At 40.4% G+C, this 18,598-nt stretch overlaps 2 protein-coding genes across 3 annotated transcripts in view; one reads left to right on the forward strand and one right to left on the reverse strand.

The window, feature by feature from the left end:
* PPP1R13B (protein phosphatase 1, regulatory subunit 13B) overlaps window positions 1–1,902 on the forward strand; it is a 47,625-nt gene extending 45,723 nt beyond the window's left edge. For both annotated transcript variants that reach the window (XM_009327734.1, XM_009327743.1), the window contains one exon: window positions 376–1,902. In XM_009327734.1, coding sequence (XP_009326009.1) covers window positions 376–417 — 42 coding nt within the window. In that variant the 3' untranslated portion in view covers window positions 418–1,902. The remainder of the gene's footprint in view (window positions 1–375) is intronic.
* A 464-nt stretch (window positions 1,903–2,366) lies between these two features.
* The window catches only part of ZFYVE21 (zinc finger, FYVE domain containing 21), a 17,944-nt gene continuing 1,712 nt past the window's right edge, over window positions 2,367–18,598 (reverse strand). The window contains exons 2-8 of the mRNA XM_009328356.1: window positions 11,835–11,885; window positions 9,795–9,963; window positions 7,922–7,997; window positions 7,128–7,219; window positions 6,221–6,274; window positions 4,499–4,641; window positions 2,367–3,087 (exon numbers count right to left, since the gene is read on the reverse strand). Coding sequence (XP_009326631.1) covers window positions 3,052–3,087; window positions 4,499–4,641; window positions 6,221–6,274; window positions 7,128–7,219; window positions 7,922–7,997; window positions 9,795–9,963; window positions 11,835–11,885 — 621 coding nt within the window. The 3' untranslated portion in view covers window positions 2,367–3,051. The remainder of the gene's footprint in view (window positions 3,088–4,498; window positions 4,642–6,220; window positions 6,275–7,127; window positions 7,220–7,921; window positions 7,998–9,794; window positions 9,964–11,834; window positions 11,886–18,598) is intronic.

Here is an 18,598-nt window from a genome sequence, read left to right on the forward strand (position 1 = left end):
CGAAGAAGAGAGATACAGAGGACAAAATGCGTAAGAAAACCTTATAGAGCAGGAAATAAGCTCTCTCTAGGGCTCGACAGGGAATTCTTGTATAAAAGCATCCTTTGGTCTAGCCTGGGATCTTGAGCGAAATGAACCGAGTCATTTTCAGAGCAGCAGTTTTGCTGCTGTTGGCAGGAATAGGTCAGCCCTTGGCCTCCTGCTGCTTCTGGCTCGATTTTTCAGAAGTTACCTACGAACGTGCTGTAGCTTACAAAAAACCTCACCCCCCCAAAACACTTCATCACCCAGTTCTTGGTTATAATTGAACTGATTTATATTTAACTTGGTTATATCAGCCATGCAAAGCCTAATATTTTTATTCTGTTTTTACAGTTGTATCCACGAATAAAACCTAGACAGCGAACCCTTGCCTGAATTCAGTTGTACAACAGTGCAATACCGTGCTGGTAACTGGAAACTTAAAACATACACTGGAGCCATCATTTTTGATCATTTCACACAGAGAAATAAAACTATGATATTTAGTTTTAATGGTGCTTTCTCTTGTTAAATGGACAGCATCCACGATTTGCAAGATCTGCAGTTTGTAAATGAGGATTGTTTTTACGTGACCCGCCACTGATGAGGAGAGCGATACCTCCACTATCATCTACAGTGTTGCGCCAACTATCGTCTAAAGCAGTGTTTTAAGTTAAAGTTCCGTGGTAGGAGCTTTCTTGTGTTAAATGTTCAGAGGTGTCACTTGCGGAGTGCAGATACGCTGTCCACTTTGCTCCAAACCCACAGTAACTGTCCCACATCGGGATTTGGGATATTTTGTTCGATACCAGTGAATGTTGAGTTCTCATTACTGATCAACTCTTTGGGTTCTAGGACACAAGGTCTTCACCTATTACCTGCATCATTAAGTAGTCACCAAAGCTTTATGAAGGCTAGGATTTTAAGCGGTAACATGCTACACGCTTAAATCCTAGCCTAGACAACCCCAACAAAAGCTTTACATAGTCTAGCATCTAGTATTACTTGCGTTTAGCATCAAGCTAGGGAACTAACTGAACAGCAGTATTTGTACACTTCTCAAACCCCCTACACAGTATTCACTTGGTGTTTTATTTTCTTATTATTCAGCCTACAGCACGTGTTACCTCTACTAATGTAAAGGTTCCCCACTAACCACCGGAGCTTGTCCATCCTGGACAAAACGGTTAGTACCGAACGTGCAGCAGCTTAAGGGATTTGTACGTCTGCATGGATGAAAGTGCAATAGTTGAAAAGGGTAAGAGTCCAGTAAGGGTTATACTGTGTAATTTGAAGTCTGTGCCTGAGTCCGTCTAGAAGAAAATATGAAGGACTGGATAGAAGTAGAGAGAGGGTCGTGTAGATGCTAAGTCAAGGGCAAGAAAGAAACAAGGTTTAGAGAAGGATTTAAGAAAGGCAGTAGCTGATTTGAGGACAGTTTTTGTGGTTCTTGGCAGCCTACAGCTGTTGCCAAGGCAAGTTATGCAATAACCTATTCCACTACATTGCCGTTTCAAGGAGAAGAAAAAAAAAGGCACTTCACTGGAATTTTAATTGTACATGATTTTATATACCAAAAGTCTATTTTGAATTTCCCATTATAAGTTTTAGCCATATTTCTTGTCATTTTCTCCCATTTAACAGTATGCAATTTGATTAATTCTTCATGTACAAGTTCTGTGTATAATTTATATATCCATTTCTGCAGTGCTGTAACTTGCTTTTACCACAGGTTAGCATTAACTGTATATATTGTGGTGAAAAGTGAAAGGGTATTATTGTTGAAGAATTTGCTACATGAATGTGATGATTTCAAGAGCCTATGATGATACACTAATTCAGAGAACATGTAAATGTGCACAATAAAGTACTGCTAAGGCATGGCTGCATTCTCCAGTATTTTTATATAGGTAGCCACAGCAGACATGCCTTTAGTCATAGTCGTGTTCTATCTGTTAACTCAAGTTTCCTCGTTGTTTTACCAGCTGCACAGAAAAAGACTTGCCAAACAATTCTGGAACCCCCTTACGCTAGTACTCCAACTGTGACAAATTAATACTTGTCTAGAAAAAGCTCTCAAGGGTCCTTTACAGGCAAGCTGACACCTGAGCCTCGTGTGCTTGTTTACTCAGTCTTTACCAGCGTAGGAGGACGGAGGGCAGAAAGACACTTGGCTCAGCACGTGTAGCCGGAGGATTCATCCCAATAGGTGAAGCAATTATTGACACTCAGAAGTAAAATTAGGGTGCTGTTCATAAAAAGTCAGAAGCTTCGGAGTTCAGAGAGTAGAGACCACAGTATCCATCATTAAAGAAGTTATATATTGTGAAATTAAGTATCACCTCTTTTTTTAAATAAGTGAATTAATTTATTCATATTTGTACATTAAATTGTATACAATTTCAGATAGCATTACAGTTAGATTAACAAAAGCTAGTTACCAAAAAAAATACAAAACTAAAAGTTATTCTGGAAGCTTATTTATTACAGAAGGAAAGTTTTGAGATCATGTTCATGTAAGTCCAATCTGGTGATATTTGGTAAAGTAATTAAATGTTTAAAAAAAAATCAAGTGACTTCTATAAAAGCATATCTAAGGCAGATTTTATTGTACATTGATTTTAAACATTTGGATAGAGGGAAAAACCTGAGATCTATACCCAAAAGCTATTCTCTGCAGAAGAGACAAACACATTTGTTTGCTTTTTGTAGCAAACAGTATATATAATTGTTACTATAAAAGTTGTGCTGTACATTAGCTGTAGTGCAGGTCACTTTCATATTAAGTGCCAATAAAGGCTTAACAAAATATACAAAGTCTTAAAAGGTGAGGCTGTTTAAAGCATTAATTGTATACATATTGCACACTATAGTGAATACTCATGGTTCAAAAAAATACTCGCGTTGCATTTGCCAGTTCTTACATAAATGAACCACACTGGAATGAGAAAGGGTCAAGAACAGCAAAAAGCGAGAGGCGGGTCCATGGCGGCTGGTGTCTTCCCTCAAGTGGCCAACAGTTTGCTGTTCTTACTGGTCCCGGGACTCATAAAGGAGTTTTGTTGCCTAACGTGAAGACAAAACGTCATTGCGTTAACTCAAGTTTCACTTGGAGCCACCTCATCTCCTTCCTACCCCTCCAAAAATTTCCTTTAAACCCAAGGCTTTAAGTTCTCCCTCTGCTATTTTCCTTAGTCTAAGGCATTTAACAGCATTCAGAATTTTTTGAAACTATCCAAGGTTACTTTAAGTGCAGAACCTGAGGGCGCTGAAGATTTGAGATCAACTTACTTACATTTGTTTCTTCTTGGTCAGAAATGACCATTTCTGATCAAAACTGCCTTTCGAAAGAGTTAGAAGTAGTATTTCTGAGGCTTTGGTAATCTGTCTAAACATACGCAGCAAGCAATGTTACTCTGTTCTATATTCCTCCTACCTCTTCTGCTTCCCCCTTGCGGAGTTTTGAGAGAAATGGAACACCTCCCCAAACTACAGCATCAGCCAGCCAACCCCCTGCGATGGGAACAGACGTGCATTCTCTAGCAACAAGTCCTTTCACATCCTGTTAACGGGGACCTCTGGAAGTCTCACTGTGCTGATCAGTTACGCAAGTCCGAGCTACCCAAAACTCCTGTCAGAGGAGACAAATCAGTGGGGGGAGGGCGTTACGCTTATCCATAAACTGCTGGTTCTCACCATAGTTGTAGGAGTTGCATCGCTTGGGAAAGATGAATTGGGACAGCAAGTGCTAAATCGTACTCGTGTGGCAATACGAAGTTTGAGTGGGCTGTGCTGAACACAAATGCTGGGGTTAGGGGTGGCTGGGGGGCTTAACGACGGTGATAAACAACCACCACAGCCACACACTTCCATTTGCACTCAGCTTATAAGTTACAGCTCTAATTATCAATCAGACAAACAAAGTTCCGGAACGAGTTGGGGTGGTTTTGGTTTTTGTCTCACATAACTTTGACTTATGAAGTAAGACTTCAGTTTCGTTAGCCATACAGTGCCTAACAACAAAAGATGGAGCAGCCTTCCACAGGGTCCAGCGCCCACCCCGTTCCTGTTTCCAAAAATCAACAACTTCTTTAAACCTTCATAAAGTAGTAAAAACAATTAGCTGAGTTTAGGTTCCAAAGAGTATTTCATAATGCACATTCTTCAGTGAGTAACAAAATCCTAAGGAACCCGAAAGGCTAATTCCTACTTCTTCTCACCTAACGACATACATAAGACCTTGGAAACCCTTTGTAGTGCATATCTTCTTCGGGTATCTGAGCATAGAGCTAGTCATGTTCCTAACAACCACCCATAGCTTCTGTTTTCTTAAGCAACAAGGCCCTAAAATCCTTAAACAGAAAACAATAATAAAAAGAAAACAAAAGACTCCAAGGCTGCGTACTCTCTTAAGTGCTACTAAGCACCCCACGGTAAGATTTTCTTCGGCTTTTTAAGTTTTGCCTCCTTTGCTTACCTTATGCATAGCTGCCAGCCAGCTTGCTGACAGCTTCTTGTTACAGCTGAAGTCTTCACTGGCTGTAAATTTCATCTGCGTTAGCTCCTCTGATCCTGGTACCTTATACTGCAGAATCATACCTACGGCACGAGTGTTACCTCCTGAAAAAAGAAAGACACTCTTGAACAGCAACAGGTTTTACCAACTAAGTAACACAACCTCTTCTAGCGAATAAGCATGTTTGAAGAAACTATCTCATTGCTTAATTCAAAGCACTAGCAACTGCAGGTGCACTAACAACTGCCGCACCAGAGGAGGCAGTGACCGCGGGTGTTAACGCCGGGCAATGGAATGTGCAGGCTCAGTATTGTTTAATTCTCTCTGGCCATCACTGAGGCAGAACCTGGATAAGCCATCCGGTAAAGCCACTAGCTACACACGCTAAGAATACCCTCCTGGTTTCATATTGCCGTGTCTTCTCTTAAGTAGATGCCACAGTTTCACACTGTAGCCTGCAGTTTGTAAACTGAATTACTAGTGTCCAGTTAGACTGATACCAAAGAGGGGATCCTTGCTCGAGCCGAAGGCTGGCACAGCAGTCACAAGTCCCGCCAAATCTGGCAAAGGGGGGAGGGTGGGAAAGGTGCTTATGCAAGACTAGATGACGACTGGCAACGTCGTTTGCTTCCCGAGGGAAATCCGCTACAAAAGACATTGCTCTGACAACACTGTGATAGCGAGATGGTTGTATCTCTTTTACTCTAGCTGCACAGAGATTAAGCTAAACCACAGCAAAAATACAGAAATGAAACAAAAGCTTTGTTTAGAACAGCACACTGATGCTTTACGCAGACTTCACTGGCATTGCTTATTTCCTGAAGTAGCAGAGCAGAAACTAAGCCCCGGGAGCAGCTCCACCACAGAGAGGAGGACACGTTTTGCCAACTGTCTGCATGAGAGGGCTCTTGGAGGCCATTACTGCAACATCCAAGAAGCCAAAGACAGACAATCTCGCTCTAAGCGACCTGATCAAGAGCCTGCAAACAGTGTTTATAAAAATAGCTATTATCTCCTCTTCTAGGATAAATTGAAATCCAACTTCTTCATCACTCGCTCCCCTGCATCTACCTGGTCAGACTAACACATTGAAGCCCTACTTAAGAGATAAACCAGAGGAAATCAAACACCTACGGCCTTGACCAGTTTCATTTATTCACATTGCCCGTGTCCGGCGTTCCAGGACATTACTGACTCAGGCAGAACACACCTTACACAACAAGACGTCGTATTAATTTTAACGAAGCGTAAAAGCAAGCCATTAATTATCAGTTTGTTTATTCACTGCAAAACCTTACTGGACGGTACACAAGTAGTGTATTATTCATTTCTGGTATACACAACTCCGCACACCTCTGCTGAAGTAGGTGACGTGTAATACTGTGTACCACTAAAGATACTATTTCTCATCTTCCCTTTTCTCTTCCAGCGTGGACAACAGCATATGTGGTCTAAAGGCGGCCTCAAATGTTTTAGTTCTCCTCCAAAAAGTTACAAAACATTCATTCAGTTTATTAAACAGACAGATGGGAAGGAACAAATACATGTCAGATTTGAACATAACTTGTCTTCAGTTGAACAGCTATAGATCAAGCAAAAAAACAGCACTGCAGAGGAAGAAGGATGGGAGGGGGGGTCATGACAACATGCTTAGGTGCGTCATGCTCAAAGGTACTGTGATACCTTCAGTAATATGCTGGCTCTCCAGAAGGCTGGTGTAAGTGTGAATATCTTTTTCTACCATCAAGAAGGAAGGCGGGCAGGCAAAAAGATAAAGCAGTCAGAAGAGTAGTGAACAAGGAATTATAGGAGCATTAGGTAACTCAGCAACACATCTGGTTGATTTGAACACCCAGGTAAGTTTATTAAGGTTAACATGCTGTACTGACTGAATATTGCACGGCTAGGCTGTCCGATTAGAAAATTCCAGCAGTGACACAGAGGTGTTGCTAAAGAACAATTATTAAAATTCCTGACCTTGTTTGTTCTCATTTCAGTGAAATCATATTCAAGTTCATCCTGAAATACTCTAAAATCTGGTAAGAGATGAGGCAGTAAGTAGCTGCCCTCTGATTCAGATGTCGCCAGTTTCATTTTGCCACCCCTTCATCTTGAATGAAATTAAGAAACCGCAGTCTAATTATTTACACCACCACCACCACCCCCCCCCAGTTTCTCTCTCACTCTCCTCACAATGGTTTGTACCAGCAGAAGAGAAATCTCAGCTGGATTCTGAAATGGAAGCTACCAAAGGCTAACAGTTCCCTCCTATGAGTTTTTGAATCAACAGATGTTTTTATTTAGCCAAGAGAAAGGATCAGAACAGATGATGACCACCTTTACTCGGGTTTAATTGAGAAGCTCTCCCATATTAGAGCTCTAAGGTAATTTCTCAGTTCTTAGGTTTTCCCCCAAATCCCAGTAGCCACACAGGGTTCCACACACTGCACGCTATTCTGAGAGCAGTTGTAACTAACATTACACCTAAGTTACCAATAACCTAGAAATGCACTGTCTAGCTCAAACAAGAATTACAGTTTCACATATTTTTTTTCTTAATAGTTAATTTGTATTCAATGAAAAAATTTACCTCCAGGAGTAAATCCCTCTGTAATTATCTGAACAGTTGAAATCTGTATAATTTCAATTTCATAGTGGCTGTCTCCATCCAAAATCAGGTATCTACGTAACAGAAGAAAAACATTTAAAAAAAAAAACTAACTGTTTTTTCTATGATATCAAGTCCAAATCAAAGGAAAAAAATAAACACAATCTCTCAGTGACTGGCTGTTTATATGTTCCTTGTGGTGGGGAGGGAGAGAAATCAAGCAGGAAGAATTACTTTTCATTGAAGTTCTTCACTTAAAGGAAAAAAAAACCAAACCATAAAACCTATAGTTCAATTTGCCTTTCAAAATATTAAAAGCATTCTTCCAAAGTTCTGGGGGAAGAAGAGAACACAGAGTCTGAAGTGTTCTAGCCAACGAAATTACAGGGATGACCAAAGCAATGCTTTGGCTGTAGCGTTAAACAATATGGTGCAGTGTTAGAATCATTCTGAAACAAGCCTTTTTCAGTCGCTACAGATTGTTCCCTGCCCCCCCTTCCTATGATCCCCCAATTAGCTGGCAAAACCACCGTATTCCAGTGGCACCAAGAGGCATTATCAGTGAGCGGAGCTCCACCGTTCTAAGGCATTACTCCTAGTAAATTCAAACCAACTTACTCCAATAAAGTTGCACCTATCCCTTCAGCCCGATTACTCTCTCCAATATCCTCACAGCATGTTACTCTTACATTTTGTTTAGGTTATTAGATAATAATATAGCTGTAAGTGCAACAATAACACAGTTTACAAGTGCAATTTCTATCAGTCTGTCTCACCTCTGATTATTGGAAAGTCGACAAACCATGAGCTCAGATTTGTCAGATGTTCCCAGAGTTACAAAGAATGTAGCACCTGGAAAGAAATGTTTTAGTATACTAATGCAGAGTTTAGGAAGGAACATTCAAGTATCAAAAAGGATAACTAATTTTTACTTACTGCACCTAATACACTGAATTGGGTGAATCAAGAGACTAATTGAAATGTTAAACTGATTAACATCAGCAGAAGACACAAGTACAAAAAGCTGATCTTTAATTATCATGTTCTGAGTCACAGGACCTTTCACAATTGCTATGTAATTTCTCCCACATGTTGTAGAAACATAGATGATATCTAAGATGAATCTTTTAAAAATGAGAACAGGTTTGGAGATGGCAAAAATAGGCAATTAAAGACCCTATCTCATCACTGTAATACACACTATTGTTTCAGTATTCAAAAAAAAAAAAATCTGTCAGAGGAATCTAATAGCAGGATGTGACCTTCAGCTCTATGTTTAATAAATAGTAAAGACACCTCTTTTTCATTACTGAGGACTACCTCAGTCTTACTTTGAGGTCAATGAACTTCAGCCTTCATGTTATGTTTCTTCCTGCTCAAAACAGCTCCTTTGACATCGGGAAATTCATCTTAGCTACATTAGTGAAGTGATTCATAACTTAAAATAAAGCAGACTACATGCCTAACCACTTTATTTCCTCCATGCCTCACGCTCCCTGCATTACCTAATCCCAATACTGTTGGTCTGGGAAATGAAAAAAATAACAACATACAGCCCTGCTAAATGGTCTGCAATCCATCTCCACGGTCTGAACCCTGCAGCCTCAGAGAGCTTCACCTCGCTGTCTATTTCACAGTTGTACACAGTCTCACTGACCCCTCAGCACGGACCCCCAGGCTGCTGCTGAAGCGAGAGAGAGGGGCAACAGCAGCAGAACTGCAAAGGGCATCACAAGCACCATCTCTCTGACTGAAATCCGCAGCTCTACAGTAAGTCAGGAACAACTTCAGACTTGAACTGCATAACACAAATGCAAGCCGGATGAGCTTTTAAAAAAAAAAAAATATTCAGTTTAAAATACATTACTTAAAACCTCATGTACACCTTCATCTGCAGAGCAGAGTGAAGAATGATTTGTGTGTTACAGGGATGAGCATACTCCTTTCTGAACCTAGAATCCCCCCTAGGAACATTCACGCTAATCAGACGTGTGGTTTAGCTCACTGATTATACACATTGACATCATGCTGAGAGTTGAGAGCCCATCAAAAGGCACTGAACAGTCACAGAATATTTTAAAAACTGAAGACTCAGCTTTCTTAATGTAACTGGAACACGAATTACTGTATTGCACGTAGTTTTAATGCTACACAAAATGGACCACTCACGACGATCTGCCATCAACCACAGCTGTAGGCCATAGACAAGCTCAAAGCTCACACATGAAGCTTGAAACAAGCACTGCATCTTGTTAGAAAACAGTAAAATATTCTCTATTCTTAAGTATTTTTCATCCTTATTTTATGTCACAGGAATCTGGCTAAAAGATGCATTATTTTAAGAAAAATGCAAACTGCACACACATCTGTTCTCAGAGGTGTTAAAAATTCCTTTGTCTTTAATTAAATCACTCTTTGTAAACATTGACTAAAAAGCGTAAACTTCTCTCTGAATAAACGGATAACAGAATTATTAACTGGCAAACAAGAAGCATGGCAACAAAGTAGTATTTAAGGGAGATGAAACTGCAGGTTGTTTGACACGAGGCATTACTCTTGCTGTTCATCACATTTGTTCAACACCGCATTTGAATAAATATAAATGAGATCAAACCAGCATATATATATATATATGCATTCAGTCCTTACCATTCATGAGCACTTTAAGCTGTTTGTCATAAAACTCTGTTTCTTTCTGAGAGATGAGGGCACATTCAGCACACTGGCGCACAGGGTCCACAAAGCACATGCGAGGCAGAGGCACTTTTTTACTGCAGCACTTGTCACAGAAGCACTTTCCGCACCTTCGGCAGTGATGCTAAGCATGAGAGAACATTTTGTTTATTTGTTTACACAGGAAGCTATTGGGGAATAATTTGATAAAGCTACTACATCAAACATCCTCCTCCCCAAGAAACAGATCAGTTTCTCAGGTGTGAAACACACAAGTTGAGGGATAGGTAAAGGAAATTTAACTGCTGGAGTGGTAGAAAGAAACCTCTGAAGATTGAACTCAAAGGACTGAGTATAGTATGAGCAACAGCACTACAAGCCTAAGTTGGCACTCTGTAAACGTGCTTCTGAAGCAGACCAGAGAAGACCCTGAAAGGGCTTCTCCAGTGTCCAGTAAATCCTTCACCTTACTGTCAATAAAAACCACAAGAGAAGACTGGTTTCTAGATCCCTTCCCACTTCCAAGCAAAGATCTTGGGAAACTTCAACAGGAGATCCTATTCTTCTCCCTTAAAACTTATTCTCAGGTTTTTCCAATGGAAACTTAAAACCTAAAGCTATTTCCCTATCAGAAATATCAGGCAGCATAGTACAAATCCAATGAAGTTGCAAAATCAGAACTAGTATTGCAATGTGTTTCACAGCTGCTAAATCTGCAACAAGTGGCTTGTGCCACAAATCCCTATTGGGGTGCGACAGTCCCCGCAGGTCTTCCTGACACAAGCTGTCATGTCAGAACAAGTATTCCTTGGCAAGCAGGAACCGATTTGTGGCTCAAAGGACGTTTGAACAGTTTGATACAAGGAACTAATACACTGCAGTTTTGGTCAGCGTTAGGCTTTCCTTCCAAGTATTATGCAACGTTCTCTGGAGTACCTATTTCCCAGGGCTACCTCCATTTACTTCCCAATGCTACCACAAGCGAAACACAGCAGCCTAATGAGTTGGTGCTTCTCAATCAAAATGCTCCAAACCAACCAACAACCATGCTCTTAACCCATCCAACTAAAGGGTAAAACAAGAACTAGGAGAAAGTACGCTCCATGATTTAGGAGTACTAGGATCACAAACTGACACAGGCAGTAAATTGACCATGTCAATGCACTACAAGTCATACTTCCACATCTTTCTTCACTTTCACAAGCGCATGCTAAGAGAGTGTAATGTAGTTATACAAAGGAATGATATTCCCTGCCAAAAATCATTGTTGCCCTTTTTTAGGAGGCTGCTTTCCTTCTCCATGCAGAAACCCCAGTATCAGCAGAAGGTTTTCCGACAGTAGTATTCCATACACCAGCATGCATTCCACAGTGACCTGCTTACTTTTATGTAATGAACATAATTTAACTCTAATGTTAGTGTTTTCTCTTCATACAGTAAGCCTATTTATGGCTCATATCAATCAAGGCGGTTTATACTTTCTACTTCAATCAGAAATTCCCTTTTCCAAACACGAGATAAATCCTGTTTTACTTTTAGAACAGAAGGAGAATCTGAGTTTTGGTTCTCTGCATTTTAACAATATGGTTCTTTAATGTAAGATTATATTTCATTACTCCTGAAAACATTTTTGCTTGCATTTCCACAAGTAATTTTATCTCCCAAAACACAACTGAATTAGTTGATTTGGTTTCTATGTCAGTACTGACGTTAGCAGCCCACTCCAGCATGAGTTCCTCTAATTCTTCCTTTGAATGTAAATCCTGTGGGTACCCAGTAATTTGGAAAAACCCTAACTATGTATTACACATTGAGCAACAAGAAGAATTTCAAAGAGACAGAACTAAAACAAAAAGGACCTCTACTCAGAAAAGGCAGAACAGAAAGAAAAACTACTTTAAGTTACATCAGACTTCGCATGCTATTCTACTGAACTCTTCTACATTTTAAATCAAAAGAAGGCTATACCAGTATTTTGCAACAGTTAATGCTTTACATTTCATTGATTTCTCTTACCTTTCTAGTTATGAAGTCAAATTTCGTATCACACTGCATACATCTTGGGCACTAGAAAACAGTACAAATTAAGATTAATCTACAAGATTTCTAAACCTTTAATCCTCCTACTGTATACAAAGACTGAGTTTTATATTATGCCCTAAAAAGAAACACCTCCAACAAATTTCCACCCTTTCTCTTTTCACCATGGAAGGTTTTAATTTATTTTAATATTGACGTAGCAAAATAATATCATCCCCATCTGTAAGACAAAAAAAGCTGCCAAACTCATTCACCCTAACAAATACTGCATCTTGCCAGCAGTCAAGACTACATTTCAGAAGTAATACTTAATTATGTTTGGCTATCCAGACAGTCATATGTTCCAGAGTCGACTGTTTTTATGTAAGTTGTTATCCTCATTGCATTATACTGTGATGCTCTGTTGACTCTCTAAAACATTGTTTACTTATTTTAATACTCTCAATACTTACGCACTTTTGAAACATGCTAGGAGATATTTGGTTTTCTTCCAAGCCACTAAGACTTAATTTTTATTCCAGCTACAAAATGTCACTTCCTGAAATATCTCTTTCCTGAAACAAGCTTACACCCACACTCCTCCCAAAAGAAAAGCCAGAAAAAAACTGAAGAAGTTTCCCTCTCGCAACTAAGTAGAGTTTAAGGGGTGATAGTTTTGATTTTCTAAACTAGCAGAAGTGATCAGTGATTGTTACGACAATTAAAATTTTCTATGCAGAAAGTCACCCACCAAAGGGCTGATACTCAGCACTTGGATCACTAGATTTTCACCACAACTTTACGTATTTTTATCCACCATATCAAAAACCACTCTCCAATTGCTCATAAAGTAATTTTTGTTAATTTATTTGCAAATATTAATGCAAAATTATGCCTGACATCTGAATCAGGAGAACACGGTTATATCCTGTAGTTAAGTTTTATAAGTCTAGAAACCTAAACTCTTCAAACCAGACTATCTCAGACTACAGCAGAATGTCATCTTAAAAGCATGCCCCAAGCTGAGCAGGTGTTATTTGCTAAGCACGCAGTAATGATCGTTTGCCTTTAATCAACACATTGCAATACTTAACCCTTTATCTTCTATAAATTCTTTCAGGTTACAACAGCTTTTGTCGTCCATTTCGGGGACTTTTGCTTCAGCAGTTACCCAACCACTGTCACAAGTTCAATAACTATAGCCAAGAAAATATTACAGCAGCTAAATTAAAAATTCTCTAGAAACTTTTCATGGTTTTTTGAAGTACAAGATTGTTAATAATTTGCAACAGTTTATATGAAGTGTTCTGATGGCTAAACAAAAGTTTAACAAATAGAGAGTAACTGCAGTCACTGTAATGGAACATAAATAGCTACTTGCAGTATTTGTTACAATAAGCTATCTGCTTCTAAATCCCACACAAAAGAGAACTAGAAGTGTTCCTGTAGTGTTTCTAACAGCATACTGAATTAAGGCATCCAATCACCTCTTCTCACAATGGCTGTAGAAAAGCTTATTCTAGCATTCACGGATGAATAACCTTCAGCACAAAGTAACTTCAGTATTCCCCAGGTTCCATCTCTGTAACAAGTAGTACTCTACAGATAATACCACATTTTACTCTATACTGATCTTGATTTAGTGTTTTAATTTTTGACATGTGTAGCTTAATAGCTTGTCTGGGAGCAGGACCCAGCAAGAATTTTTGTATACTTTGAATTTACCAGGAGTCTAACTCATTTTCTTAAAGAAAACATGTTGGGGTTTTTTTTTGTCAGAAATTAGGAAGCACAAGCCACAAACTAGGGGAAAAAACCCACTCTTCTAAATACCGTCCTAAATAGATTTCATACACAATGTTACGCTAAACATACAAGTCGCTTTTCAGGAAGGAACAAAGTTATCCATTCTCTCTTATTTAATACAAACTCTATAGAAAAATATTTCTGAATTCCAAACCTATCATGATAGCACTGCTCGATACAAAGAGCAGTCATAAATAAACCACAAGTCAAATGGCATATGGTAGTAGGCACTGCAGAATGGGATTTTCCTACAAAAATGTTCTAACACAAGTATGCTCAATACACTGTTCCTTCAAGGCACTTCTGCTTTAAGTAACCAAGATCAAATGAACCCACTTGCATAATATCAACTACTTTGCCTGGGAAGACATGGCTGTTGAAAAACGTCTTGAAAGGTGAATCCTTCCTATTCATCCATACGCTGACATAATTAGAGAGTGCATGAGTACTGAATTAAGCTTTATAGCTTTAAGGGGTTTTTTTTAATCACATTTACAGAGAAGAAAGCATGATGTTTGAGTTACTTTTTGCGTCTTCAAGACACAGGCTTTTTAAAACTAGTGCAAATCTGAGTTTTTTGGAAAGTGGAAACAAAAAGATATTAAATAAGAAATTAAATTAAAATGCATGTCATTAGTATATTCATTTCACATACAATCAACATACCACTAATATCAGATTACTTCATATAGCAAGAGGAAAATGGAAGAACATCCAACAGTTGTTGGATCTCGTTATTCATTTGAAATACTGAGAGCTAGTTCACGTGCTCATCAAATCACACCTGACCAAAACAGCTGATGCCAGAGTGGAAAACAACACAATGCAAACGTACCGCAGATGGGGCTTACGATGCTTTCTGATATTACAACCGTACAGGGCCAATTCATTGCCTGAGCTACACAAGTTTGCCAGCAGTCTGAGCGCAGCTCTGTCGCACAGCTAGCGCCGACTCTTGAGAGCCTGAGCCAACAGAGGACCCAGCTGCATAAAGCTCAGTTCCCTCCCGCAGTGATCCGGGAGCCCTAGGGAATCACTGTCACCGCATCCGTATGCTCCTCTCGCACACCCCAGCTCTGAGGCACGCAGCGTTCCTCAGCCCCATGAAGATCTGGTACACAGCTGGATGTCACGAGGTTTGGCCACCTCTGCATTCCAACATACCAATTTTGCTCAATTTCTAGTCCAAGATTTCCTTAATAGGAACATCATCAGTTGAGCTCTGCTGGTGATTAACAAAGAAATTCCAGGTTACACAAGGCACATGCAGTAACCAACATTTTAAGCTCTGTCTCAAGTTTAATGATGCTCAGCACAAACTTTCATAATATTATCCACCTCAACCCATTATTTATAATATATAAATAAGACTACCAAAGTTTTCTGTAGTTCTGCTTCACTCTTACACTTCAAACTCCTCAAAATAACTGATATTTTAAGACTGTATAGTCTTGTGACATAAAATTTAAAAGTTGAAATATATTTCAATGTCACCTAAGTTTCGCAAAACTGCTAACTACCGTAATTTTTAGGTGGCTTTACTTTTAAAAAAATAAGCCACTAGACTCTTCCTGTGTAAGAAAAATAAAGATACTTAATTTGTGAGTGTTACTGGCTGCACAGCAGAAGCCAGCATATTTGAAAAGCCAGATCAAAATTTGCTAATACCAGTCTCGTCTTGGACAAAGAACACGTTTTTTTTAATTATAACTGAGCAAGTGTTCTTGGTGAATGCATTAACTATATAACACTGCCTCTTTAAATTTCATTGTATTAATAAAAACAGGGGTTTTATAAGCTTCCCTGTATATCATGTACCTGCTTTATTTAAGGAAAAAGTTTGTAACGTATTTGGTAACCATTAACTGAAGGGATGTCAGAATTTTAATACACTTTAAGAAATTTAGTAAAATAACTTTTTACAAAATAACAATAATGCAAGATTAAGAATATGAATTAACAAATGCATTTAAAATGTTTGCCTATAACACATTTCCTCTCAACAGCAAGTATCACTGAGTCTGATGCAAAGGCAACATTCAGCCACAAATCAACACCATCACCTAGACCAATAGACTACACGGGAAAAGTTGAATTTTAAGGAGAATGAATAACTGCAGTACAACTGTAATATAGAATTCAAACTAACACCACACATCAGACATGTATCTAAAATATACAGACTTAATTCTTAAATATATCTAACCAGTTTAAATAAATCCTACCACAATCCTCAAACAACCTTTAGTTGAATTAAGATGGTACTATGTATTAGACTCAGTTAGAAGTATCTTACTTTTTAAAATGAAGCTAGTCTGCTATAACCAAGGACTACTGAAATATAAAACTACATTTGTCCCCCACAACAGCCTTCTCTCTAAACTGGAGAGGTATGGATTTGATGGGTGGACTGTCCGGTGGGTGAGGAATTGGTTAGATGGTCGCATCCAGAGGGTACTGGTCAACAGCTCAACGTCCAGATGGAGATTGGTGACGAGTGGCGTCCCGCAGGGGCCTGTCTTGGGACCGGTACTGTTTAATATCTTCATCAATGACATAGACAGGGGGATCGAGTGCACCCTCAGCAAGTTTGCAGATGACACCAAGCCGAGTGGTGCAGTTGACACGCCAGAGGGATGGGATGCCATCCAGAGGGACCTGGACAAGCTTGAGAAGTGGGCCCGTGTGAACCTCATGAGGTTTAACAAGGCCAAGGGCAAGGTCCTGCCCCTGGGTTGGGGCAACCCCCAGTATCAATCTAGGCTGGGGGATGAAGGGATTGAGAGCAGCCCTGCCCAGAAGGACTTGGGGGTACTGGTGGATGAAAAGCTGGACAGGAGCCAGCAATGTGCGCTCGCAGCCCAGAAGGCCAATCGTACCCTGGGCTGCATCAAAAGCAGCGTGGCCAGCAGGTCGAGGGAGGTGATTCTGCCCCTCTACTCTGCTCTGGTGAGACCCCACCTGGAGTACTGCGTCCAGCTCTGGAGCCCTCAGCATAAGAAAGACATGGACCTGCTGGAGCGGGTCCAGTGGAGGGCCACGAAAATGATCAGGGGGGTGGAACACCTCTCCTAAGAAGAAAGGCTGAGAGAGTTGGGGTTGTTCAGCCTAGAGAAGAGAAGGCTTTGGGGAGACCTTATTGCAGCCTGTCAGTACTTAAAGGGGGCTTATAAAAAAGATGGCGGCAAACTTTTTAGCAGGGCCTGTTGCGACAGGACAAGGGGGAATGGCTTTAAACTAAAGGGGGGTAGATTCAGACTAGATATAAGGAAGAAATTTTTGACGCTGAGGGTGGTGAAGCACTGGCCCAGGTTGCCCAGAGAGGTGGTGGATGCCCCATCCCTGGAAACATTCAAGGTCAGGTTGGCCGGGGCTCTGAGCAACCTGATGTAGTTGAAGATGTCCCTGCCCACGGCAGGGGGGTTGGACTAGATGACCTTTAGAGGTCACTTCCAACCCAAACTATTCTATGATTCTATGATTTCAGAAGCTCAGGGAGAAAACTAATTTCAATGTAACTGTTACACAATTTATATCCACTGATGATTATGTCAGGAATCAGGTTTCCAGGTGGCGCAGGTCTGTGCACACAGGGCACAGCAAGTCACTGACGCAGCAAAGGCAGACTCCACTGGAGTGGAGTAAGTGGAAACCGCTTACACAATAACCGCTCAGACTTTGCTACATGCTCCCTGATAAGCACACACCCCATCCGCAACACACCCAGTGCCCCGCACCACACCACGTACGGTGCCAGCTGCGTGGGAGCCCCAGGAGCTGACCACCGACACCTTCAAATGACACCCAGCTCCGGTCACTGAAAACTGTGTGTTACCTACACTTCATATAAGACAGATACCCAGTTGCTACCGATGACAGGGAGGATTTTTTCAATTCTCTACATATGGAAGAGAATAACTTGGGAGAACTCCCACAAGATATTTTAGCAGGCTGCTTGTTTAAAATTAGTTGAAAAAGTCACTTTCCAAAAAAGGGTTGTTATTTTGGAGAAAACCAGCAACTGACTTACAAGTCATACAGCTTATGACAGTAAAGGTTAGTCGGAGCTGTAGAAGCTGTGCGAGCAGAGTGAGTCTCCAGATTTATTACTTTTACACAGAACTTTCTGCCTCAAGAGATGCCAGGTAGGGGCAAAATTTTCTTCCTCATTCCTAACCAAGGAGTACATAGCATTCCCATACAAAACAGACCAACCACGTCAGTGTCTGGCAAAGAATAGCTTTGTTTAATGACTCCCTGCTGAAATTCATATTGGCTCATCTAAAATAAATCTTAATTCCGGTCACAGTTAAATGCATTGGCATGCATCCACACCACTGAACACTGGCAATAAATAAACAAACAAACAATTGATTCCAAGTTGTATTAGCATCCAGCTGTAGGGACTGGTAACAAATAAGGCATATTACATGAAATTTAATATAACACCATGATCACATAGTTGACTTGAAAAGTATTTAAAGGCAAAGTTGACTGAAACGGTCTATGTTACTCAATACTCGTTTAACACCAAGAACATTCACACCGGGAGCCAGAAGGGCTGTTCTAACTTAGCCTTACTGCCTTAATACTTCGCATCTTTTTTTTTTTTTTTAAATCAACACGGTCTTCAGTACTACCTTTATAAGCATTTAAGGAGACAGCTCTACTAAACATTAATGCTGCATAGCTCGCTACGCTTTTAACTCATTAAGTTCCTCGCTAATTTTGGCGACAGGGCCACACATCCCCGAAGAATGAGCGACGGTCCTTCCTTTTCAGTCCATTAATCTAAGCAAAATAAAAAACTGTGGCTTACAACTGAGAAGCCGCACCCGGGCAGGCCTGCTTCACCGCCTGGTCAGTCTGGGAGGCGAGGCGAGGCGAGGCGAGCCTGCCCGGCGCTCCTCAGCACCGGGCGGGCCGGAGAGGCAGGCGGGCGAGCTCCCCGAGCA

This window comes from Pygoscelis adeliae, unplaced genomic scaffold, assembly GCF_000699105.1.
Source record: "Pygoscelis adeliae isolate BGI_AS28 unplaced genomic scaffold, ASM69910v1 Scaffold130, whole genome shotgun sequence".
NCBI lineage: Eukaryota > Metazoa > Chordata > Aves > Sphenisciformes > Spheniscidae > Pygoscelis > Pygoscelis adeliae.